The sequence below is a fragment of the Esox lucius genome, chromosome 23 (assembly GCF_011004845.1).
Source record: "Esox lucius isolate fEsoLuc1 chromosome 23, fEsoLuc1.pri, whole genome shotgun sequence".
NCBI lineage: Eukaryota > Metazoa > Chordata > Actinopteri > Esociformes > Esocidae > Esox > Esox lucius.
In genome coordinates this window covers 17313465-17340542 of record NC_047591.1, presented here as the reverse complement: position 1 = coordinate 17340542, position 27078 = coordinate 17313465, and the positions used below count along the sequence as shown (strand labels likewise).

General features: G+C 46.1%; 1 protein-coding gene across 1 annotated transcript in view; it reads left to right on the top strand.

The window, feature by feature from the left end:
• exoc4 (exocyst complex component 4) overlaps positions 1–27078 on the top strand; it is a 123364-nt gene that overhangs the window by 1498 nt on the left and 94788 nt on the right. Inside the window, exons 2-7 of the mRNA XM_013140204.4 lie at positions 145–334; positions 1372–1566; positions 6320–6513; positions 7767–7876; positions 13555–13801; positions 21308–21482. Coding sequence (XP_012995658.3) covers positions 145–334; positions 1372–1566; positions 6320–6513; positions 7767–7876; positions 13555–13801; positions 21308–21482 — 1111 coding nt within the window. The remainder of the gene's footprint in view (positions 1–144; positions 335–1371; positions 1567–6319; positions 6514–7766; positions 7877–13554; positions 13802–21307; positions 21483–27078) is intronic.

Genomic DNA, 27078 nt, shown 5'->3' with positions numbered 1-27078 from the left:
GATAATCTTTGACCCAGATCTGGTTATTAGCTGAAATGACAAACAAAAAATTAGATCTACACAAGACTGAGAGAAGAACCAAGAGGTGACAGCTATAGAAGCCACTGATGAGTTTTGATTTGTTGGTCTCTGTCCCCTTGGCAGGACCCTGTCCAGCAGTGATGACAAACAGGACAGAGAGACTGAGAAGGGCCGTCTGGAGGAGGCCTTTGAAAAGTGCGACAGGGACCTGGATGAACAGATAGTCCAGCACTATGCAGAGTTGACCACCGCCATTCGGACCTATCAGAGCATCACAGAGAGAATCACCAGCTCCCGCAACAAGATTAAAGGGGTGAGAAGGAACCAACATATACACACACACACACACACACACCCTGTAGGTTTTACTATTAAGGTGAGGACCAGCAACTTTGTACCATAAAAAATATTTTACCTAACCCTATCATTAACCCCAATAACCCAACCATAACCTGACCTTTATGCCTAGCCTTAACATAATACTAACTCCTTAGCCTATCCCTTAGGGCTGGTTTTACAGACCGAGGTTAAGCTTAGTCCTGGACTAAAAACAAATCAGGTTAAATAAAGAATCTTCACTAAGCTTTATTATTTAGTCCTGGACTATGCTCAATCTGTGTCTGCGAAACTGACCCATAATGCCTAAAGTTATCCCTAATCCTAATTTTAAACCCTACATTTTGTCCCAGGTCGGGTAAACATTCTTGTTAAAGTGAGTACCAGTGAAATGTCCTCGCCCTGCAAGACTATCGTGAAAGCAGGAACACACACTGCAAAACCGTTTCATCACACACTTTCAGTAGGCGTGCAGTCAGAGTAGTAGTAACTGGATATATCTATTTATAGTGAAGGCATTGATGGGTCCAATCCGAGGGAGTTCTCCCCCGTTGTGGGCGTTAGCAGCAGACACATTGAATCACAGGGTCTGCCTGACTGTCATTGATGAAGCCTCTGGGATATCCCATCAGTGTTCCACAGCAGTGTCATCATGTTCCTGTCTCACAAGGCTTCACATGCTAGGCTGTTACAGAAATTATTTCTAATCCGGGCCTACACAAAGCAGTACGGCTTGTCTGTAGTCCAAGAGAACAACAGAAATGTGTCTTTTGCTCTCTTGGCACAGTTGGAGCCCAGGATCAAGGAGTTCATTTTTCCACCAATCACTTCTAGAAAAAGAATCTAGACAGTCTGCCTGCCTGTTCAATGCATTTTCTTGGTTCATTCTGCTTGTTTATTAGGATGCTAGCAAAAACCTGTATAGACAGCAGCTTTAAAATGACCCTGTGTAATCTGTTGTATGATGTAATCACGGGGTGGGTTTGACCCTGACAATGTCCCGTCGTCTCCTAGGTGAAGGAGAACCTGCTGTCGTGTAAGATGCTGCTTCACTGCAAGAGGGATGAGTTGAGGAAGCTGTGGATCGAAGGCATCGAGCACAAACATGTCCTTAACCTGCTGGATGAGATCGAGAGCATTAAGCAGGTCCCACAGAGGCTGGAGGCCTGCATGGCCAGCAAACACTACCTCCACGCCACTGACATGCTGGTAAGAAAGAAAGAAATAGCTTTTCATGTCTTCATTTCCTGGCTTCCATACGCACAAGCGTATGGACGAACTTCCGCTTTAGCCAGAGGTCGGCATATCATTTTCCGGTTTACTTAAGGCGATCACCCGCGTCGCCCCCAAAATTTCAGTTTTTATTAGATGTCTCCAAGACCTGCCTAAAATAAGCGTTAGTGATGTCCATCGAATTGTTGATGCCTGGTCCCCTGCCCCAACAAGCAAGCGGAACAAGGGATTCAAACTCTATGTATCGAGTTATCTGCACAACTACGAGGGTAAGTAGTTTATTGTGGTGTGCCGGCCGGCTATCGGCTAAGCTAGTTAGCGACGTGTTCCTTTTTAGTGTAGTAATAGGCAGGACAATAGAACGCATAACAATTCACCCTAGCTTCAAAAACGGCAAAAGTACGCTGGCTGAGCTGGAACGCTAGCGCGTCCCCATAGCAAGTGAATTGAAACAAACCTTCGTTCAGCCTCTTCAACCTCTGAATGAAGCTTAAAATTCCATAGCCTCAAAAAAGCACCAAAACAGGTCTCTTTTATTTTACTACTGGAACCTTATTTCACAACGAAACTGAAAAATAACAACTGGCATAGGAAGTAAACATCTGGTCCTATATGGTATTAATTGCACTTAAACCTGCGTTACGTGGAAGTATATAAAAAATCGCCTTTTCTGACTATTTCTAGTCTAGCGTTTGAAGTCATTGAATGGCGCAAACCATATTTTATTAAAAAGAGGACATTCTCCTGATTAAAATGATGCCCCACTTGTACCTTGAAACTTAAATGAGTCATGTACATTATATTTCTTTTTTTCCCCGTACAACAGCATCACTCATCTTGTTGTGAGTTTAGGTGTTTACTAATGCGGATGAGTATCAGTAAGTAAACCGGAAACTGCAATACCGATTTCTAGACAAAAGCGGAAGTTCCTCACTACGCTGGTGAGTCTATTTCAGCAAATTAGTCGTTCATTAGGGTACACAATGTTAGACATTAAAGCGGCAGCGTTATCAACATAGTGTTAAAAGATGCAATCAGGGATCTCTGGCCACTGGTTGTAGAAGATTGGATATGAAATCTTTCTGGTGAAAAGTCACTGTACTGCACCCTCTTCTCAGGTTTCTATTGACCTGGCTTAACTCAACACAACAAATGTTCCAAGGGCAGGGTTTATCTTTTGTCAAAGTTTATTGTTTATGGGAAATTATGATGGAAACTGTGTTACTTTATGTTCGCTGAGACCAGTTGAACGTAAGCTTTGGCACGTGACGTCACAGGCTAACTATAACCTCTGCTTGTATTACGTTTCCGAATGCCTGTATAACCTTTACGAATCTATGGATATCCAGCAAAAAACAAAAAAAACAATGTCTCCAGAAGACAACGATTGCCTTTACTTTCAATAATGTTTCAAAATGTCACCATGAAATTGTTTTCAGACCTCCAGGCCTACCTTTTTGTGTGTTGCTCAGTGGGTAGAGCATGGCGCTCACGACGCCTGTGTTGTCGATTCCATTACCCTCAGGGGCCCTAAGTGAAAGTAGGACAATGTATGCATCGCTACTTTAAGTCGCTCTGGATGACAGCATTTCTTAAATTATGTAAATGTAAGTTACACCGTGGCACGGACAGTGGAAATCTACACTGAACTAGACATAGTATAAGATATAGACTTGTCAGGCTGTGTGAATAAATAAACCAGGGCTTCTTCGCTCCCTTTTTAAAGTAATTTGAATGTGGTTGGTGTTTCTGCTTCCAAAGGTAGTTGTCCTGACATACAGCCAGTGGTTCTGGTAGGTGTGCTCCAGAGACGGTGGCTTAGACCAAACCCGGCTCGATAATGCAGGCTTTGAGCGAGATGTTCAACGTTTAAATATTCAAGAGCTTTAACCCTCCAGAGTCCTGATTTCATTTTCCTGCTTAACTTTCATCGGGTTTGCTATTCCGTATGAAACAGAAATTCTTGCATAACTTCAAATGGAATTTCCTGAAGTCGGTTGGGCCATGGATATGTTTTCATTTGATCACTAACAGATTTTCCTTTGCCATTGTCCTGTAGATGGACAGGTGTTCACCTCTCTGTTGTGTCACTATCACTTCTAAACATGGACGGTTTGTAATGCGGCCTCACGAAGAGTTGCTGGGCAGGGCACATCTCGGCCGCTGAGTTTAATTGCGCCGTTTACAGCCAGCTGGTCAAGTGATTGACTAAAAGGATTCTTGTGTCAGTAAAAATGGAAGCTCAGGTTCGGAGTCTGAACGGCGTGGTTCGGTGAATTGGCTTTCAACTTTTAGTTTTTATTTTACTTGGTACTTTCCCGGGTGCCTCCCCAGAAATGGATGGTGGACTCAGAACTGTATTAGAACTGTGTCAATGCACTTTATGCGGGTAGAATTCTAGCTTTCGGATTAGTGGTGGACCGTTGCTTATGTTGGCCATAGCTCAAGCTGGAGTTGTCCTTGGAGCCATGTTAGGTAGGCTGGTCTTTTGTGTTTCTGTTCCCCATTAGCCGTTGCCAAGGCAGCAGCTACTCTTCTACACGGAGATAACACACATGCATCATACAAAACACTGTGCATAATAAAAGTGAACTCAATTATTTATTGCATTGTAGAAAACTGCATTACATTCTAGGAGCGATGTGTGGGTGTGTTTGCATGTGTCATTCCATTGCGGTTAGGTTTTTCTCTCTTTAAATACTCCCTTTACCGTTCGCCTGAGCTGACCTGCGGCTAGGGAGAGGGCCATGCTGTCATGGCGGTGTGAAAAACGGTGTTTCCCTTCCTTTGCTCTGGATTTGGTGATGGTGAAAGCACCCAAGGGCAACTCTGTCGGTCTGGTCTGTGTGTCCTTCTGTCATAGGAGAACCAACAGTGTCCGTCTCGGGGACACTAGGGGTTTCAATGTGTCTGTTCCCTTTCCTTAACTTTCTCCCTTCCTCTCTGTATTTCTCTGTTCCTTTCCAACATCTCCCTCTCCCAACGCCCCTTCCCTCCTTGTCCTTTGGTACTATATCCTCCTCACCCCGTTTCTCTCCGCTCTCTCCTCCCTTTCCTCTCTCCCTCGTTCTGTCTCCTTCTCCCCATTCTGTGGTAACTCCATCTTGTCTCGATCGGCCCTCTGAGACTTCTTGATGTGTTCATCCCGACATGCTGTCACTCATTACTCTGCTCATCTGTCAGATTAACGTCTCCCTCACGTCTACACATCCCTCGCCGTTCTGCATCTCCTCCTACTCTCACCCTCACACACAAACACGCACGCACGCGCACACACACACACACACACACACACACCTCCTGACACCCCCCTCTGAGCCCAGTGTGCACTAGAGAGACCAGTGATGGGCTGTCACGCTCTCCTCCCCCCTCCTGTGAGTCTGCCTCCCCCCTCCTGTGAGTCTGCCTCCCCTCTCCTGCTAATGCACGGGAGGCCTCGTGTCCTTGATTAGCTTGACAGCCCGGGCTCCATAACGCTGTTAACCAGCCCTTCTTCTGTCATCCCGGCCCACTGGTAATGAGACACACGCACTCACCGTGGACGCACCCACGACGCCGCCGATACACTCGCAGACGCGCGGTGATATTGTCGTGCACACGTCACTCACGTATTACGCACGCACCGTTTTATAAGCTGGCCGCGCGGCGCCTGAACGAACGGGCTGTCCAGCCGGGCTGGCGGGGTGATCATGTCCCATGTTAGCACATCGCTAACGCCGCAGTCATTTGCATCAGCACACACTTGACCTGCGCCCCGCCCAATCTCCCTCTGTTTCTTTGGCCTGACACACACACACACACACACACACACACACACACTGTGATGACTCTCTAGAGGGCTATCATTCAGCCATAAGCCCGGCTCTAATAAAAAATGGAAAAATAAACAACGATCATTTACAGCAACTGTCTGACGGTTTATTCAATACAAACACGCCATAACCAGTGCTTCTAATGAAAAGGCAGGTAGAGAACCAGAGGGAATGGGAAGGATGGTTGGATGAAAGAAATGCCATAGTGTGAGAGAGAGTGTGGAACGTGGAGAAGGGTGCAGAGTCCCGAGTCTCCTGACGCTTTCCCCTAAAACGCTGACTACTCCACAGAGGCGTGGCTGCAGGTCTGTTGGAGTTGTGCATGACTGTAATAACCTGCTGTCCCTGTGAGCTGTGGATGGACACCCTCTGCTCAGATTTTCTGTAACAAATCAAGAGCTTTTTCTGGTGTTCCTCTTATCCGATAAATGACACACACACACACACACACACACACACAAACTCAGTAGCAATGGTGTTGGAACTACAATGATACACTTTCACAGGAATGAAAAGTTAGACAATTTATCTAGCAAATGTTGGCGGAAATGAAATCCACCCGCCGGACCTTGGTGTGTTGGTCAGAGGCAGCCTCTGTGAGAAAGGGAGTCTGCCCCCTTGGTTGTCGGCAATGAGGAAGCTCCAGTGTGCTGTTTAAAACTTTTCCGTTTGCTTTCCCATAATGCAGTGGGTTTTCAAGCGTCTCCCAGGAACCCACGGCTGTCTCACAATGTTGTAGCCCTGAACTAGCTCACCTGAATCAAGCAGCCAAGGGCTTGGCAATTAGCAGACAAGTTGATTCAGGTGTGCTAGCTCTGGAGAACATCTAATACAAGGAACAGCTGGGGGGGCAGGGAGGGGGCCAAAGGAGAGAGCCACGCCCTAATGAACACATCCCTGTGGTCCCCCGGGTGCAGGTGTCAGCGGTGGGGTCCCTGGAGGGTCCCCTGCTGCAGGTGGAGGGCCTGGGAGACCTGCGCCTGGAGCTCCACAGCAAGAAGCTCAACATCCACGTGGTCCTCATCGACGAGCTGCACCGCCACCTCTACATCAAGTCCACCAGCCGCCTGGGCGCCCGGAACAAGGACAAGAACCAGGCGCGGCCCGGGGGGTGAGTGGGGGGGGGGGGACGGGGGGGGGGGGGGGGGGGGGGCGACACCGGGGGGGGCGGTTCGGTTGTGGCTTCACCCCGGGCTTCAACCTGGGTGAGTCACGTGGTTCTGTTTCCATCTAACTGTCTCTGCTAGCCGGGTCTTCAGGCCTTCTCTGACTTGGGGCCCGGGCCACTGCCACCTCTCTGATGGCATTTACATGTGAATGGCTGTGAACTGGGAACTTTAATAGCTTTGTTCAGGGGGATTAGCCACCTTTAAACCTCGACTCTTATAATCCCACTCAGTACTACTCCACACTGCAGGTATTTCCCTCAGTGTTTGGCTTAGCTGGCTCTGTCTTTAATTCTCTCTTTCGCTCTCTCTTTTATTCTCTCCCTCTCCCTCCCTCACTCCCTCCCCCACTCCCTCCCCACTAAGGGTTTTGGTTTAGCCGGTCAACACTTCTGGTGTCAAAACAAAGTCCCCGTCTCCCTGCTTTGGTCAGGCAAAGCTGATGACTTCACGGGAGACCTTTTGATGGACAGTAATGGCTGGGATTCATTAGTCGACGCCTGTGCCTCCTGCATAAGTGAAGGGAGGATAGTGAGCCCAGTGCCACGCATGTGTCCCAAGTGAGCTAGTGAGAGAAGCGACATTCCACCCGGGCCCTGAGCAGGGAGCAGGGAGGCTTTTGGGACGGCTTTGTTAGAGCGCCGCGCAGCTGCCGCCAACATGCTAATTCATGTGCCAAGACACAACCACACAACACATAAGGCTAATGCAGGTCGCCAACCTCACTCAGCCAGGAAGCCTGTTGTTTCGTTTGGTGCGCGAGTGTGTGTGCGGATTTGATTGGTTTGTTTGTGTGTGTGTGTGTGTGTGTGTGTGTGTGTGTACAGCTCTGTGATTACTATGCGGTGTGGTGCCGAGGTACAGAGTGATATATTAGCAGGTATCACAGAGTGACGGGTCATAGACCCTTGTATATTGGCAGTGCGCTGAGAGAGGCCCGCCTCACATGACCCACTCAGTTAACAGGTCTGCACTGTGTGGAGGTGGCAGCTTCCCGCCTTGCTGTCAGCTGTTGGGTATTGGACTTGTTAACCAGTCTGTTGTAATGCTCCGCCATCCTCTGAGGTGAATGTGTTTGGGCAGGATAGTGGCAGCTTGTTAACAGGCTCTATTAGGGATGCTTCATCTAGCTGCTGTCTTTATATAACAGCGTAATCAGCAGCACCGAAAAATTATGATGATCATCTCCTCTCCACAGCTCCGCAAACAAGGACACATCCCCCCTGCCTCAGCTGGACGTCAGCAGCCTGTCCACCCCTCGCAAGCTCATGGACTCCTCCCAGTTCAGCACCCCAGGGACCACCAGCAGTAAGTCTAACTCATATTCCTCAGGGATGGAGGGCTGCTGGTCTAAACATCATAGAACGGTTGTATTGCTTCCACGCATCAGCTTCGATTCACCTGCACTTACGTAAACCCGAACACAAGGACTAAGTGAAGTTTGACAGCCGCTTTTTTCCTGAATCCTTCAAATTGAAGAGTTGCGGGGATCTGCCACATTGGGTGCCCAGGGAGCAGTCAGGGTTAACTGTCTTGCTCAAGGACCGGGCGACAAATGTGTCACTTAGCTGACTCTGGGATTCTTAAAGGGATAGTGAAGCCGTTGGGGACAGGAGACGAGTGATGGGGATGGATCCAGGAAGAGAGGACGAGGAGAGACTTGTCCAGGGATGGTGGGAAGAGATTTGATAGTCAAATGAGGGATTGAAACAGCCCAGAAACTGCATAGAAAGGTGGAGAAGAGATGCCTTATAGTTATCATTAGGCTCTCTACAGCTCCAGGCCAAACACTCCCTATACATGCTAATGGTGTTTACACACAGGCGCGCGCGCACACACACGCTCACACACACACTCCTCACTCACTGCGCAGCATCATTAGGGCGTGATCATACTAACACACACGTGTTCCCATAACCTGATTACCAGTGACGCGCCATTTGACCATACGTCCCATTAGTCCCCAAGCATCGCTGTCAGCACAGTGGGGTGGGGAATGTTCGTCATGCTTGCCCGGGCAGAGTTGCAACTGCCTGCAGAAATAATGGAAACGTCACAACGAAGCGGTTGTTGGGCCGGCCCCGAGTCAGGCGGAGCAGCTTCAAGGCACTTTGGCTTAGAACCCGAACGTGCCTTAGAACCTCGTCAGGCTGAGGTAGCCAAAACCATGTGGAACGGGACCTGCACAACGTCGTTCTACGTGACTCTAAGCAAGATTAAAATTTGTATTCCACACCTGCAGGGTACTACAGAGAGCCAACGTTGATTGTGTGTGGGACTGAAAGCGCGCATACACCAAATGTATATAATGAGGTTTGCTCACCTGTGCGATTAACAATCTATACACAGAGAAACGAACGCTCCTGTGGGTGTAGTGTTTCTGCTGTTTAAATTAATTGTTGGTAATCACACAAATGACAACTGATACCGTAATGCACCTCAACCAGACCATCTGGCTTAGCTTAGTCAAAGGCTGGAACTACCTCAGGGGTACAAATGTGATTCAACGTTTGATTCTAACAGAACTTCTTTAATTTATTAAAATAATGAAGACAATGAAAAGTCAAATCACGCGCTTCATTGACACCATCCCAGCTGCGGTAATAATGTTGCTGGCAAAACAATTCTGAAATAAATGCAATTTTCATCTGTTGCGAGACAACCTCATATAAGACTCTTGCACGTGTCAGACACAGCAGCCTCCCAGCAACTATCTAAAACTGAAATCATTGCAACCCTGTTTAGCCATTTTTGGCATAAAAGACAATCCTAACGGGATGTCTGGCAAATAATTTCAGCATGTTGCCTGCACTGTCTGTGGTTTGTGCGTTTCATTATCAGCTGAGAGGAGCTATAGACTTGTTTGGCTATAATCCCCAAATGTTACCTCAGGGCAGCAATTTTACCTGCTACTTTGCAAATTTTAACAGTTATCACTGGACACATTTGTTATTAGTTTAAAATAACTGCAGCAGTAGGATACATTTATCAAAGACTATAGTCCTCTTGCTTTACAAGTGCAATGAAAAGCCAGATATTCAAGACAATGTCACAACAACTAAAAACAAGTCTGATGTCTGATTTATTGAAATACATAAAAAGAAAATCCATCCATCCATCCATCATCTTCCGCTTATCCGGGGCCGGGTCGCGGGGGCAGCAGTCTAAGCAGAGATGCCCAGACTTCCCTCTCCCTAGACACTTCCTCCAGCTCTTCCGGGGGGACACCGAGGCGTTCCCAGGCCAGCCAGGAGACATAGTCCCTCCAGCGTGTCCGGGACCGGAAAACACCTTCCCAGGAAGGCGTTCCGGAGGCATCCGAAACAGATGCCCAAGCCACCTCAGCTGACCCCTCTCGATGTGGAGGAGCAGCAGCTCTACTCTGAGCTCCTCCCGGGTGACCGAGCTTCTCACCCTATCTCTAAGGGAACGCCCAGCCACCCTGCGGAGAAAGCTCATTTCGGCAGCCTGTATCCGGGATCTTGTCCTTTCGGTCATGACCCAAAGCTCATGACCATAGGTGAGAGTAGGAACGTAGATTGACCGGTAAATCGAGAGCTTCGCCTTGCGGCTCAGCTCTTTCTTCACCACGACAGACCGGTCGATGTATCGGTAAAAATAAAATATCTCAAGTATTTGTAATGTTTGTCGATAAAAAATCTCCCCCATAAAAACGACTACTTCTTCAATTGTAGCACATTTACTCCTTGTAAAAAATTATCCGCGTGGAGCCCTGACAGGCAGCACCTGCTTTCAATATACTTTGAATCCCTCGTTTACTCAGGGGTTTTTGTTAATTTGGCAGATACCTGTACTTCTGGTCAAAAAGCCTAGGGGAACTATCTCCCCAATAATTGCTGCAGATTGTAGGGGACCCAGTTGACTAGGCAGGTGGGGGGGGGGGGGGGGGCGTAGAGAAGCCTCCTAATTCACACCTAAGTCATTTCCCTGCGCTTACTACACCACCCCCCCTCCGCATTTTTCTGCCAAACCGATTAGCTGCCGCCTCGCCTGAGTGCTATGTGTCGTGATGACGACACACCATAACTCTCCAGCTTTTGTCGACAACGCTGCTTTGTCTAATGGTCTCAGCACACTTCATTTAGTAGCTGGTAATTGTAGTAATTATGATGCGAGAAAAGCTATAGTCGGTGGCAGGAGAAATAAAGTCCATTAACTTCACATACACATTAACTCTCTTAACATCCCCCCGCTTACACCGCTTTAAATGAAAAACGGAGGCTGCATCATCCGATTGGAGTCAGGATGTAGCTGTGCTGTCACTCTCACTCTCAATTTAGCAAGCTAATGTGGCTAGGTCAGAAGGAGGGAGGGTTCTAGAAGGGGTGGATGTAACGGGATGTTTTCATTTTCACCGACGACTTCCTTTGTTTTTGATGAGTTGGAGATGTAATGGCTTCGGCCAAATGCTACACCACGCCCACAGATGTCTCCTTCTGGAAAGAGTCTGGATCTGATCGTCTCTTCCGGGACTTTGTGGCAAAAACAACCAAACCATCTGGTCGTAGAGAACAGGACGTTCTGTCTGGTTGGTCCCAAAAAACTCTGGGTTGGGCCAGAACCAGGACACTTGGTAAAGTTGGTAAAGCAACAATTATAACATTGTCGTTGGCTATGATAATCTGACTGCTTACATATTTTACCTTGGTGAGTTTCTTTATTTTATATAAACCTCTCAGGAAATAATAATTTTTAAATGTAGATTTCCAGGCATTTTTTGGGGTTTTTAGACAGACAGTAGGAAAGGACAAAGAGCAGTGGGCCAGGTATGAACCCATCCTGCATAGTGTGTTTATTATGTGTCCAGATCACCCTCAACCACAAATGCCCTCAGACAACTTCAATGGTCTTAACTCTCCGATTTAAATGCTGCCATTTCGGAATGTATTCAGACCCCTGCACTTTCTCCACCTTTTGTTGTTGTAGACTTCATTTATAATCAAAGCAAATACTGACGTCTTTGCCATCAATCTAAATACACTCCAAATTACGCTCTGATACATCCTGTGTCCTTTGATCATCCTTGATGTCTCTTGTTTGCAGTCCACCGGTCACAACTTCGGTACGATTTTTTATTTTCAAAACACTCTGATAAAAAAACTCTGATAAAATAAGCCTTATTAATAAGTATACAGTATCACAACCAAATGTGGAGAAAGTGAAGGGGCCTGAATATGTACTGAAGCCACTGTATGTGGCAAACAAAAATACTGCAAAATGTTTTCTGTCATTATGAAAATATGAAAGCGTTTTATGTGTACATATTTGTTTTTATTGTTAATGACATTACTTTTATTATTATGAGAAATTTCAATAGTGTTATTGTCAAGGGGACATTTGTAAGATTTACACCGTACAAAAGCAGGAACATTATAATGATATAATGGGTTTTGGGGAAGTTTTATTTGATATGTAGTTTATTGTCTGCATTGTGATTGGTTGGCACTTCCGTCACAACGAAAAAACTAAAGTGTGATGACCAAAATAGAGACCAGAGACGTGTGTAAAGTAAAGAGCCATTTTATCTTTTTCTTTCCTTTTTCAAAACAAATTGTTTCTCACAAAATGAACAAAACAGGTGGTGCATCCGAGCAGATCCTGGGTCATCTTGGTCCTGGGTCATCTAAAACTAAAGAAATATGAACTAGATAATCTTGAACAGCTCTGGCTGTTCCTCCAACACGAACAAGGAATTATGCAGAATTGAGCTCCCCTAAATATAAACAACATGTATCAGAGAGAAACGTCAGTAGAAAAAGTGCTCATGTACCTGCTCTCCTTCCTTACTGCTCTCAATAGTGAGCATAAAGCTGCCAGAATCCTGAACTGAGGGTTTCTGAATAGGGCAGAGACATGACAACAGTTATATCAACAACAGGTGAAATTAATTATCTCTGCCCTACTCACCCCCCTCAGGCCTGATTTCCCTAGGATGTCTTCTTATAAAGTATTTATGATTAGTAGATTCTGCATCTTCCCAATTTCTCTTGTTTATCATAATCACTTTCTCTTGTTTATTCCGTTGTTGTGCATTGCCAGTCCCCCCCAAAATTTGAATAAAGCTATGGAGAGAGCTACTAATAAAAAATAGATACAGGCTTTGTTTTCAAGCAAGGGAGGTGTTTTTCTGGGGTGATATGGATCAGAAAAGCAAGCAGAGTTGGCCATATTTCTCTTCGACAGGTAATTCATACATCCATCTCAGTACGACGTTAGCTACATAGCTAATAAGTTAACCATACATCTCTGTCCAGTAAAACTAGCCTAGGAAATGTTTAAAACATTGGACAGGATAGGCTACAAAAATGTGAGGTCTAATACAACACATGACCTCAGCTATACTGACAAACTAGTTAGACGTTATATAGGTAGCTACTAAGGCAAAACCCTGGAAGCTAGAGATCATTCTTTGTTGGGCCGTTAGCCCTCAACACATACAAAAACAGTTGTTTGCTTGGTTATAGTTACGCCACGTCTTGCTTGATAAATGGGCCGGTCTGTGATGAATCTGTGCTGTTCTGCCGCTGCTGTTACCTACAAATAATACATAATTTATAGAAATGATGTACTTATGATACCAGGGTCTACCAGGTATGCCTACATTTCAGTTTTGGGGAAACTACGAGTTCAACGGCAATGAGTATCAACCAACAAGAAGCTGTTATTGTTATCAACTGACTACACATTTGGTGTTAAAAAGTGTGCTCCTCTCAAAGCCACCGGCTAGATACGGGAACTCATTGCCAGGTATTGTTAGGTTTGGCTTTTTAGGCAGAAAACGATCATCAGTATTGTTTCGCGAGCTACTGATATATGTGTTGCGAGCAACCAATGGGTCATCCTAGATCTGTAGGTGACCCCTGGACTAGAACGTGCTCTCACGTCCGGCGTAGGCAGTATTTCTCTCCCTTGGTGCTTTCCTTACTCCCCCCCCTCCATCCTTTTCCTCCATCCTTTTCCTTTAGTGCGTGAGCTGCAGGCGCAGCAGGAGGCCCACGAGGACGCCGAGGTGGACCCGGAGGAGAACAGCCAGGAGTTCATGGGTGTGCTCATCAAGGGTCTGGCCAAGCTTAAGAAGATCCCCGAGGCGGTTAAGGCCATCATGGAGCGCCTGGAGCCTGAGCTTAAGCAGATACTTAAGAGGTCTACTACCCAGATTGCGGACCACGCATACCAGAGAGGGGAGAACCTGGCCACAGAGAGCCAACCCAGGTGAGAGAGGTTGGAGAGGTCGTAGCGATAGTGATGGAGGCTGAGGAGGTGATAGTGCCCATAGAGTTAGAGGGGGTGTGAGTGGAGAACAGGACAGGGTTCGAGGACATTGGAACGCCTTAATTCAGCCCTTTCCTCTGTGATGATGAAATGGGGCAGAGGAATGGTATGAATGTGTCTCCGTCAGTTATAGGGACAGTTAACCAACAAGCTTGATGATGGCAACACTTTAACTTGTAACCTCTGCTTTTCTGTATTCACTTGTAACCTCAGCTTTTCTGTATTGACTCTTCAGCCACAACATAAACAGAAATACTACAAGGGGGATTGAGGTTAAAAATAATCATTTGGGATAACTTTCTATGGCCCTCATTCCCTCTATCCCCCTCGCACTTTAGAAACGCTAATAAAGCAAACCGTTCATCTCCCCTCTCCTCAGTTCTCCATCTCCCAGTCTTCTCATCGCAAGCTGCTTGATTGTTTTCTCCTCCGCTTCTATTATACCCCATAGGTTCAATTCCAACCATTTCCCTGCACATTATTCATAACTCCCTAATTTAGGGAAATGGAGTAACCCATGAAGCCGAGACCCTGCCTTTGCTATTCCTCTCTTTCACTCTGCGTTCATTCACTCAGCAGTAAAAAAAAAAAGAGGAAAAACAATAGATACTGGAAGAAAAGGCTGATAATAATGGTACTTTAAAAAGCACTTACCCTCCACAGAGATGAACGTTTGTTCTTTTCTCTCTGCTCTGTCGGTTTCTTATGCTTTTTAAGTGTGTGTGTGTGTGTGTGTGTACAGGTTTTACTATTCTGGTGGAGAACAAAAAGTCACTGAAAGGATATTAAAACAAAGATAATTTGACTGGTGGGGAAATGTCACCGGTCCTCATGAGGGGAAACGCTTAGGTTTAGGGCGTCCAGAGAATGCGTGGTGGCCCTGCATGCAGTGGAGCAGTTTGGTTAAACGCTTTACGGGGTTGGTTTCAGCAAGGTTGCCTCGTCTCGACACAGTCTAATGAGTCCTTGTAATACGTTGGGCCAATGCAAATTCAATCGTGGCCATTGGCTAGTAATTATACATTGTTTTGCTTTGTTTTTTTTCCCCAATCTTATGTATGATTCGTAATTCAGGACCTGCTTATTGCAGTAACTCCCAGCTCACTCGGGGCAGTCGATGTCGACACGTGTCTCCCGAAGTACATGTCATGCCATTCTGGTTCTTATCACAAGGAAGTCTATGCCATAATCCTTGCATGTCAGAGGGAACTTTGATTGAGCTCACTGGCGCCCCCGAGCCACCACGGAGTGTTAGGGTTATGTTAAGGTTAGGTCATTGGAATGATGTTTGGGATCCCTACAAGGGTAGTGAAATATGTGCTTTCCTTAAGCATTGTGGGTACTGGGTTGGCCACTTGGGTTAATGCTGAGCCATCCGGGAGTCTTATACCACCCCCTTGGCTGGCCCCCCACCAACTTGCTCGGAGGGCTTTCCGTAACCAGATATTGCTGACAATGCATAGATGTGACTTTCTGTACAAAACGAATGCGCTCACGAACGGAAGTCCCTCTGGATGAGATGTAATGTGACTTTTATTTATGATGTGTTTTATAATATACATGTGTCAAGTCTCAAAGTCAGGCATATCATTTGTCCCACCTCTTCCTCTCTTTGTGTGACACTCCACAAAATCGAAAATACATGGGATTCCGCTCATGAAGCTGGTGTTGTTGCAGTCTCTCTGGAAGTGGCCACTTGAGGGTCTAATTAGCCCTTACACCCTGGTTAATCTCCCCCCACCACACACTGCTTTAGGACTTTTGTGTAAATAGTGGAGGGGGAAAGGGGGTCATTTTGGATTAACAGACGACCCAGTATTTTTTGTCAGTTTTTACCCCATTCCAAACCTTAGAACACAACCTTACAGTTTAGATTTTTATACCTCCTTATAACTTTCAATTATTTTTTTTTCATATATTTACACATATGTATTCAGTATATGTTTGTTTATGCAAACACATAGCATTTCCCCCATGACACCAAAATATGAACCCCAGCTTTGAATTGAACAACTTTTCCCCTGATCTTTCATGGGCAGCTTATTTGGATGCTTGGGGGCAATTTTACATCCTATCAAGGAGTGAGACAGTCAAAATGGCATATAAGGGGTCACACCTGCTATGATAGATTTCCAAACACTTATGTCCATCCATCTTCTTCTGCTTCATCCGGGGCCGGGTCGTGGGGGCTGCAGTCTAAGCAGAGATGCCCAGACTTCCCTCTCCCGAGACACTTCCTCCAGCTCTTCTGGCGGGACACCGAGGCGTTCCCAGGCCAGCCAGGAGACATAGCCCCTCCAATGTGTCCTAGGTCTCCCCCGGGGTCTCCTCCCGGTGGGACGGGACCGGAACACCTTCCCAGGAAGGCGTTCAGGAGGCATCCGGAACAGATGCCCAAGCCACCTCAGCTGACCCCTCTCGATGTGGAGGAGCAGCGGCTCTACTCTGAGCTCATCCCGGGTGACCGAGCTTTTTACCCTATCTCTAAGGCATCGCCCAGCCACCCTGCGGAGAAAGCTCATTTCGGCCACCTGTATCCGGGATCTTGTCCTTTCGGTCATGACCCAAAGCTCATGACCATAGGTGAGAGTAGGAACATAGATTGACCGGTAAATCAAGAGCTTCGCTCTTACGGCTCAGCTCTTTCTTCACCACTACAGACCGATACATCGACCGCATTACTGCAGAAGCTGCACCGATCCGTCTGTCAATCTCCCGTTCCATCCTTCCCTCACTCTCCCCTAGATACTTAAACTCCCCCACTTGAGGCAGGCACTCTCCACCAACCTGAAGTGGGCAAGCCACCCTTTTCCGACTGAGGACCATGGCCTCGGATTTGGAGGTACTGATTTTCATCCCCACCGCTTCACACGTATGTCCATTGCTCTTAAATAATTTAATACCGTGCTATTTAAAGTACTGCCTGGAGAGAATGTCTTGAGGGCACGATCAAGACATGAATGATATCAAGACGGCTGATCTTGCAGGAAAACCGGGGAAAAGATCAAAAGTACTGGAACATTGTCCTCTAGACAGGTCAGTCAAGTTTTTGGCCCCAATGCCAGATGCCATGTTTGGCGGGAAATGAAACCCCTGTATTTGAACAGAAGTGCAGAGCTGGTGGCCACTCTGGTTTGGGGTTGCTTTGCTGCCTCAGGGCCTGGCGAGCTTGCCGTGCTTGAGTCAATACCCATATTTTCCCGAAAGAATTCTTGGGGAGAATGTGAGGCCATCTGTCAAAAAGAACTGAACTGAACATGGATTTTGCAATGGGAAATGGATCCAAAACACACAAGCAACACTACAACAGAATGTTTTAAAAAGATGACATGGAGTGTTCTGGAATGGCCGGGTCAGATCCCCGATCTGCTGTAGGCTATTTGAACATAACACAGTTGAAGCAATACTGAAGGTATTTGGGCTAACTGACAAGAAACGGCAACATGAAGGTATTTCAACCAGACTGTGCACCAGCTATTGAACCTGGGGGTGTACTTCATCTTTCTACACTACGAAATTGCATTTCTGTAGATTTTGAAGAAATTAGAGCAAAGTAAAATGTAGGTTACCTTTATGAAGATTACATATCCACTTACTCGAAGTCACTCGGGATAAGAGCTTCTGCTAAATTACAAAATTAAAAAATATAATGTCCGTATGTCCAGAAAAAAGTTCCCAGAGGCTGTACTTACTTTTCCACATGGCTGTATTTATCTGCCTATACAATCCTTTTTACTTTCTTGAGGCGGGGACGACGACGACGACGACACGTTGTCTTTGCAGTTGACCCTGACTTTGAAGCACCACTGATTTAAAAAGCTTGACTCTGGCTTGTTATTCTGTCAGAGGTGTTCAGTCAGGATGTTGCTCCATGTTCAGTCAGTATGTGCTGAATCTTTTCTGACCCCCGGTATATGAGGCCACGAAGTAGCTTGTTTTTCACCCCCCTTGTCTTCAGTTTACATGTGTATGCGTACATGTGTGTTTGTGCGCACACCAGTGTTGGAGCCGCCAATGCCTGTTGCTATGGAAACCCCTACCGAAGTGGTGTAGGCAAGGCTTTAATTCTTGCATAATGCTTAACACAGTGCTATACTGTAGACAATGACCAGCTTATTGCACAGCGTGCCTCTATATGGTTCCTGAAAAAAACCTTTGGTTTCTTTTTTTCAGTTTTTTACCCATGTCTTTAGCCTGTTTGCTGTGCTTTGCGTCTTGCTTATCTCATGTAAACGGATTGTGGGATGGAGTTCTCAGCCATGGTCCTGAGGTGCCAAAATGGTGCGTTTTTTACTTGTTTTTTTCTAGCAGCCGTACTGCACGACTGAGTCATTAGGGATCGATAAGGCCAAAACCATAAATGTGCACCCCTTTTGGGTATCCAGGTTTGACTACAGAGCCATGTTGGGACCAGACTAGACAGAACAAAGTCGTTTTTTAGAGGTATGTTTGAGGTTATCCTATTTAGGACAACTTTACCATATTTCATGTTTTCTACACATCATTTTTTTATAATGCTGGCTTATTAACTCCCAGTCCTATTATTCAAACAGGATCGTTTTTTGTACGCCTGGAGTTTTCACCCTAATTCCGCGTGTTGTTCTATGCTTAGGGATCATATTTCTAGGTTGTTTCATGACGGAGGGTCAGTGTGTCCGTCTGTGGCGGTCCGTCTTGCTGACAACCTGGTACAGTCCCTTAGCTGAATAGGTCATGTGAAGACCCTTCAGGGGACAATAAATAACTTGCCTGGGTGAGTTAGTGCCACATGTTGCCCCTCTGGAATAAAGGCACATCTCACTGCATGCTAAACACACACACACACACACACACACAAGCTGAATGACTGTGTAGGGTCCCTCTTGGTTGTGAAGCCGTCCGTCACCTGGGTGTTGTGGGGTTGGTCCTTCTGGGAGATGAGGAGCCGGATTTAAGGGAGGATCTATTAGGATGGCCTCCTCTGTATAATGAGGAGAATAGGGACCTCTCCCCTTGTTCCGTCTCCTCGTCTCTGCTGGGGAATGAATGAAATTCATCACACAAAATGAGAAGGGAGGGAAGAGAAAGTCATCCAGGTGAGTGGTTGATCAGGCATATGTTAACGGCCAGTTCAAGGTCCTTTTATACACCCTCCTTAACCAAATCATAATAGTCACCTGCATGACCCGTTAATGACATACACCCTAAATAACCCATTCATAACATACACCCTTACTAACCCATTCATAACATACACCCTAACTAAACCATTCATAACATACACCCTAAATAACCCATTCATAACATACACCCTTACTAACCCATTCATAACATACACCCTAACTAAACCATTCATAACATACACCCTAAATAACCCATTCATAACATACACCCTAAATAACCCATTCATAACATACACCCTAAATAACCCATTCATAACATACACCCTAACTAAACCATTCATAACATACACCCTAACTAAACCATTCATAACATATACCCTAACTACACCATTCATAACATATACCCTAACTAAACCATTCATAACGTACACCCTAACTAAACCATTCATAACGTACACCCTAACTAAACCATTCATAACGTACACCCTTGCTAACCCATTCATAACATGTACCCTTACTAACCCATTCATAACATACACCCTAACTAAACCATTCATAACGTACACCCTAACTAAACCATTCATAACATACACCCTTACTAACCCATTCATAACATGTACCCTCCCTCTTTAACCCATTCATAACAGACATTGTTTCATGACATACATGCTCCCTCCCTAACCTATTTATAACATACTGCCGGTCTAGAGATAGATGACCAGCCCGACTCTGCATGGGGAAACATCCATCTTTCTCACATACTTCATTCTCCCAAAACACCTTATGTAACATTTGTCTAACGTTTATCTAACATTTACTTTTGGCAGATATGGTCCAGTCTTTTGTCGTAGACAAAATCCCATCTCGCTCTATGTCGCTCACCCTTAATTCCCCACAATGCTTCTGTTTGCCTAATGTTCACTTTCAGCTGGGAGTTCAACCCAAGCTTCTGCCGTAAATAAAGAAAGAAGTGCCTCTGCATTCCCGAAAACAAAAGTCCAACAGATGTGTCCGGGTCCTGGTGGACCTAGAGACTTTGACAGATGCTGCTAATTGTAGTCAGAGCCAGCTGCCTCTGTGCGACTGGGGAAGCTCTCTGCCCGCACCCCCACTGTTCATACCAACCATTCAGCACCAGCTAGCTGACTGGATGGGGCTTCTATCACCTCTTGATGGAAATACATTTAGGAATGTCTATCAAGTTAATGCCAAATACTAGATGCTCAATTCTGAGCATTGCTGATGCAGAAATATGGGCTCCTATTCAAAGCCTTATTTCACATGAAGAAACTACGAGTTAACTTGTACCCCTTCCAGCTCAGTGGGCTGTTTATGAGATTGATACCATTTGGGAGAAATTCACTCTACTATTGTATATTTCAGGTTCTTAAAAGTGTTTCCCTTCTCCAGTTCTCCCAGGCCCCAAAGTGTATGCATCTTTTGTTCAACCCAAGTGCTAGTAGAAGTATTTGCATGATCTAAGGGAGTAAGCTCAGAATACGCGATACCTTTCCTCGGATCTAAAGTACATTCTAACAAAGAAGTGCTTCACTGCTGTTCTACCAGATACATGCACTTAACCAAATACAGTTAAGAGAACACTTTACGTTGAAGTTTGGTCCTTGTGTGGTATATGCTGAAATGCTGGAGTACTTTACTAAAGAGCCTGTTTGAATTCGAACTATAACTTCATAATTTAGCTTTAGCATCGCGCTGAAGGTCAGCATGGAATTGACTATGAATTAGCTCAGTCAGTAGTATTCTGTCATTGAATGACTAATTGAGAGTAGAGATGAGTATTTAGACCTAGAGGTTGACACGAGTAATCCTGTCTTTGAGAGATATCTTGTGTAGTAGGGTGTTAATTCCACCAATTATGTTAATATAGAATATAGGAGAAAAATAAAACAGTGGGAGAAATGATTTCTTGCCAAAACTAAATTCATTTTGCCGCTGGACTGATGATTACACATTAGATGTGCCACTAATTCAAGTCTAAACCTGTTTAAGTGTTGCAATACAACTGACCTGGGATAAGTCCATGAGAACACTTTGAAATGTTGTTATTGCTGCAGTAACACTAATGTACAGGTGAAACGGGTGGGAGGGTTTCAATATGAGTCCTCAAGGGATTTGGGCTTAGTACTGCATTATTGCCCTGTTCAAATACTCCTCAAGGCATCTTTCCCTCCCTTCCCTGTCACTGATATAACAATACTGGGTTGGTGTGGACAAGCTGGCAGACAATGCATTTTGAGAATGCGGTCAGGGGCCAATGTATGGGATTTATCTGAGTTTATTCACGTTATCCTTACCCAGTCTTTATCTCTGCTGCCCTCTGCAGGCTGCTGCTGGAACTGCTGGAACTGCTGTTTGACAAGTTCAACGCCGTGGCGACAGCCCACAGCGTGGTTCTGGCCCATCTGCAGCAGATCGTGGTATCGCCCAATGGGGTCCAAGAGGGCGTCAAGCTCTACGAGCTGGCCGACGTCTCTGCCAAGATCCAGACGGTTCTCCAGGTCCGTTCATGTAAAACATGTTGTGCATAAACACACACACACACACACACACACTCTTGCGAAAAAGGACCTACGAAAATCCAGCCTTTGCGTGATAACTTCTTCTCATGTGCAACTAACCAACACACACTAAGCTGTGGACTGCTGGGGTGTGTGGAGAGGTAAACATTCAGAGAAGCCGCCCTGAACCGGTAATGTGGATGAACTGATATCTTCAGGCTCACACCGCCACATGCCCTCCTGCTCAGGGCCCTCGGCCCGGCCGTCGCTGTGATCGGATAAAGCCTGGGTTGGTGCTACTCCTCACAGTAACGTCCCTTCGCAGGAGCTAGTTAAACGCTGCTGGAACATTGCCTCAGCGTTAACTGTCTGTTCCCGAGCCAACGTCCCCTCCAGGCTGCTCCGTCTCGCTCTGCCTCCTCCGTTTCATCATCCCGCCTGTCCCGTAATCGTCATCCTGATGTTTCATTCGGAAGTGTGTCCTCCTACGCTCCGGCTTACACCTTGGAATGTGACGGGAGAAATCCAGTGCTGCAGATTTCATCGGTGTCACTTGGTGAAATGGGGGGAGAAATCCGGTTGATTGTCTTCTGTGGTAGACACCTGAACAGGGGCGTTCGCTGATTGCCTGGTTTAATTTTACTGATTTAATTGGTACGTTTTAGCGTCTCTGTGTTTGCGCTCTGCTCTGGTCTGATTGGCTGAGGAGATGAGCAGCTGTTTCCAACTGACCTATGACTGGTCCCTGATGACAGGAACCCAGAGCTAACTGACATGGGAGTGTGTGTGTGTGTGTGTGTGTGTGTGTGTGCGTGCGCACAAGGAGTGTGTAAGTTTAGTGTATTTAGTAAAAATGTGTATCTGTGTGCGTTCTATGTATAGATAACTCTGGAAAAGCATTTCACTGGACATACTTTCATGTTCTCAGCACTCGTTCCAGAAGTATAATCTCTTCTTCGAAAAGAAAAAACAACATTGTCTGGCTGCGCAAGCAAGTGTTGGCTACAACGCCGCCAAGAATCCTAGCTGAATGCCCAACACACGCAGTCAACAGCATTCTCTCTAGGAATTAGCCCAAACCAGTGTTGTTATGCTTACGACATGATTTCACAGCCCGCCCCCCCCCCCCCCCACCCCGGGGCTGCTTTGACAAGAAACCAGATTGATTTCTACAATGCAATTGTTCGGTAAGTAGTCAATCAGCATTAGTCATGATGAGAGCGCTGCTGTCGCCACTGAAGGTGAGCCTGTATGGGTTTTGTGGTTGTAGTTTATATCAGACGGGACAGCCTTGTCAGTCACAGTTACCACGGTGAGCGTCTCTCAGGGGACAGCGTTCAGGGTGCTTTCTTTTCCCCGTTTTTTCTTTCTTTCGCTCTGATCTTTCCTTTCTTTCTCCCTATACTTGATCTTGTTCCCAAGTCTCTGAGGGCTACTAAGATTTTCTTTCTTTTGGTTTTGGGCAGAGAGAGAGAGAGAGTGAGAGAGAGGGGGGGGGGCTTGGGTAGAACCGGGGAGAGCGACAGAGGCAGCAGAGAGGGTGAGGCGAGGGAGAGACTGGAAAAGTTGTGCACGGAGTGGAGTGAGAGAGTGATTGAGAGGGAGAACAGCAGGCAGAAAGGTAGGGAGAAGTGCAGACTGGGATTGAGTGAATGGGCTTGTCATCGGCCCAGACAAGGAGTCAGCCGGTGACCTTGAGCAATAGCATCTTTTCTTTCTGTCTTTCAACCCTTAAAACTAATCAAAGCAGAGCAGCTATTCCACCATACCAACTGTTGCTAAGGTGGCCCTGACCTAACTGTAGTCAGTTATGCCAGCCAGACTTAGTCACACCCAAAGGCTGTTTTATTGTAATGTATGACGAATGGTCCTTGTCTTATTGAAGATTGATTATTTAAGGCCCAGGCCCCTTGAATGGCTGAAAATTGTTCCTTCTTAACTCTGATTGGGGAAGTTGGATAAACAAAGTTGTGATTGGCTGAGTGTTAATCTGGCCAGCCAGTTGATTGCATGACTGTTCAGTTACCATGGCTTTAGCTTACCCAGCCTGTCCACGGCAACTCTCCCTTCCGATTTCTTGTCCTGGATTAAAATGTTGACCAGTCAATCACATTTCTTTCATAAAGCCCTTTTTGCATAAGCGGTTGTCACAAAGTGCATGTGCAGGTACTCAGCCCTATACATCGAAGAACAAGAAATGGATGCACAGCGGCTTGGAAAAATTCCCCAGTGAGTTCAGAAACCAGATTACTTAACTGGCAAGGGCAAACGTTAAAGCTAGTGTCCGAGAGACGGTGAGTATGAGTTAGGGATGAAGAGGAAGGGAGGAAGTGAGAAGAGGGAGTGTAGGTGTCGCTGGGCTGTGCTGTTGTGGCAATGGAAGTCATTGAGCCGTTCACTCTCCGGCGGCGCGGGCACTGCTGCCTACGCGGTGCCAGCACCCGGTTGCCAGGGGCTCCCTGCTCCCCCACTGCCGCGATGCGCGATAATGTAATCTCTTGATTAGAATACTCATTATGTGAAATGAGGTTTTCTTATTCAGTCACTCGTGTTATTATTTCCTGGCCGATGGTATCTTTGTGAAAGTCTCTCCCTCTCTCAATCCCTCCCGATCCCAATTTCTTTATGTCTCAGGAGTGCTCTCTCTCTCTCACTTTCTCTCTCTCTCGCATTCTCTCTCTCTCTCGCTTTCTCTCTCGCTTTCTCTCTCTCTCTCGCTTTCTCTCTCTCTCTCGCTTTCTCTCTCTCTCTTGCTTTCTCTCTCTCTCTCTCGCTCTCTCTCACTCTATCTCTGGCTTTCTCTCACTCTATCTCTCTCTAAATTACTATACCTCCATATCTCCCTCCCCCTCGTTTCCTCTCTATGAGAGAAACCCATTTTGGTGGCAGCACATGCTAACATCTGACAGTGTGGCAGTGCAAATTCCTGAGGGAGGCTGTATTGAAGTCTGCCCTCTACCCTGCCTCTTCCCTTGCAGTGGGCTGCCATACACACCCTGCAGTGTCCAGGTGTGTTTTTCTGTCCCTGCTCATCCGCATGTTTGATACTTAGCCTGAAGAGGCGAATATAACATTGTTATCTCTTGTTAGTTCTGGCATTTGCTCAAGAAGAAGCTGCCTACCGGAATGAAACATCTCTACTGGCTATCGCACTGAGTCGAGTGTGTGTGAAGGGATTCTGTTAGTTCTTGGTTAGGTGTAGATTAGCCTAGCAGTGGCCATTTCATCGGCGTTCGTTGCGGTTGTCTCGTTAGTTTTGGTGTGTGAAGTTGAAGAACTCGAGCGGCTGTCTGCAAGTGTTTTGAATCCAGCCAGTTACTCCCACAGTAGTTCAGATTCAGGTGTTTGTGACGCGTTGGTGTTCTTTTCGGTGTTGATTAGCCTGGCGGCGGCCATCTTGTTGGCAGTTGTCTCTGTCAGATCTTGTTAGTCGTTCTCTCATCTTTCCACCTTGAAGCTGCGCGCTTGTTTCATCAGGATGGCCTACAGTGTACACGGAGGCCTCTAGGTGATTCGTTTTTTCCCTCCACTTTAAAGAAGTGTGGAATCACGTTGACCTTTCCACTTGACATGCTCTCTGACGGACGCTGGCTTCCGACAGGGATGCGAAGGGTCACGCAGTTACACAGCCTGGGCTGAGACCTCCCATATTCCGCTGGGCGATGGGTCCGGGAAAGGCGCAGGATGTGTTTTTGAAAGTCAAGAACCATGTAGCTGCTGTCTTAATCTCTGTTTGGGAATGCTGGCGATGCTTCCCCAGTGGGCTTTAAGTGCGGAAAAGATATTGATTCAAGACTGGAAAGAGTGGCTGCTAATTCTCGGTATTGGTGTCTGTAAGGGAGCTGAATGGCGTTGTCTATTCTGTCACCCATTTAAAGTGGCTTTTCCAAAGAGATGCCGTGTATGAATAAATGTATTGATTATTCACGCTAACAAGCCCACGTTATTAGGTTTCTATATTCCCAGCATGCACTGCTTCACTTGATGCCGCCATCCCTTTTTCTTTTGATATTCAGATACCGTCTCACACTCCTTCGCAGTCCTCCTATGAAATTAGATGCAATTCTTGGCGTGCTAAGAAACGTACTTATCTAAAAACTCCACTTTAAAGGCTATTGTTTGATTTTTTTCCCCCCCTCTTGCAAGCAGCGTCATTTCATGGTGGTTAAGCAAATATATTTTCAAAAGGCACGGACAAATGAATTCCACATGCCATCAGAGGAGCTATGACCAGATGCTCTGGCTGAGACCAAAGACCGTAGCTCATAAGAACATCCTGAACCCCCCCCCCCCGGGACAATGTTAATTGACCTAAGCCTATATTTTGGCAAGGATTATAACGTTTTGGCTAATTTGCCTAGCGCCCGCGCATTCCTCTGTGATGCCATGTTGTATCTGTGATAGCTTGGGTACCATGTTGATTGGCCAGCCGTCGCTGCTGAGTACAGACTACTGCTTTTAATAAGCCGTGGCGAGGATCTCTGGACCCTACGTACAATTAACAAATCAAGAACCTCTAGACAGGTGTACTGGCTTCATGTTTTCACTAAACTTTTATACAAAACACAGAATTAACAATAAGGAGAATGGAATTAATAAATGAATTGCCAAGACGGAAGGCCGGGTTGTTTTCTGGGAGTGAAAATCATGTCCAGAATTAGAAAATTCTGGAAAGTGTTCAATGCACGGCCCAGTCTAGAGTCCCTTAGGTGTGTTTGCTAGTCCTGTGTCACCGGTTTCTGCTGTTTAGCAAGTTCAGTGTGCTGGCCCTGCTTCAATGTATGCTTCTATGTCACCTGTTTCTGCTGTTTAGCAAGTTCAGTGTGCTGGCCCTGCTTCAATGTATGCTTCTGTCACCTGTTTCTGCTGTTTAGCAAGTTCACTGTGCTGGCCCTGCTTCAATGTATGCTTCTATGTCACCTGTTTCTGCTGTTTAGCAAGTTCAATGTGCTGGCCCTGCTTCAATGTATGCTTCTATGTCACCTGTTTCTGCTGTTTAGCAAGTTCAATGTGCTGGCCCTGCTTCAATGTATGCTTCTATGACACATTGCAGGTGTAATGGTGATTACACTGTCCTCCTGTTCCGTTGACACAGCGAGAGCTCTGGCTGCAGCCAAACCACGCTGAATAAATCATCGCACAGCGAGAGATTAGCCAAGACAAAGGAGAGCCTTATGTGGAAACTATATAAATATATAAGTAGTATATGAGCGGCTTAAATATGCAGGCCTTCCTTACGGCTTGTCAGCGAAGTGAAAACAAGGAGAATTGAACTGCCAGGGAAACAACAGCCCGCCGACAATAATCTGTTTTAATTAAATATGATGCGCTGAGACATCATTGTGTTGTTCCTCCCCTAACGTTTTAATCAACATGTCACTATTTTACTACCCCCCCCCCCCCACCCCACCCCACCCCCCTGTGTCATATTTACATATTTCCGGAGTGCACTGAAATCTAGCATATTGACTGTTTCGAAATTCCCTCCTCCCCTCTGTGTGTTTGGGAGAACGGGAGATTATAAATGTTTGTCAGCTTCTCCCTCTCCTGGTTATGCACAACAGTTTCTCTAAAGGCTCAGGTATCAATTATTTGG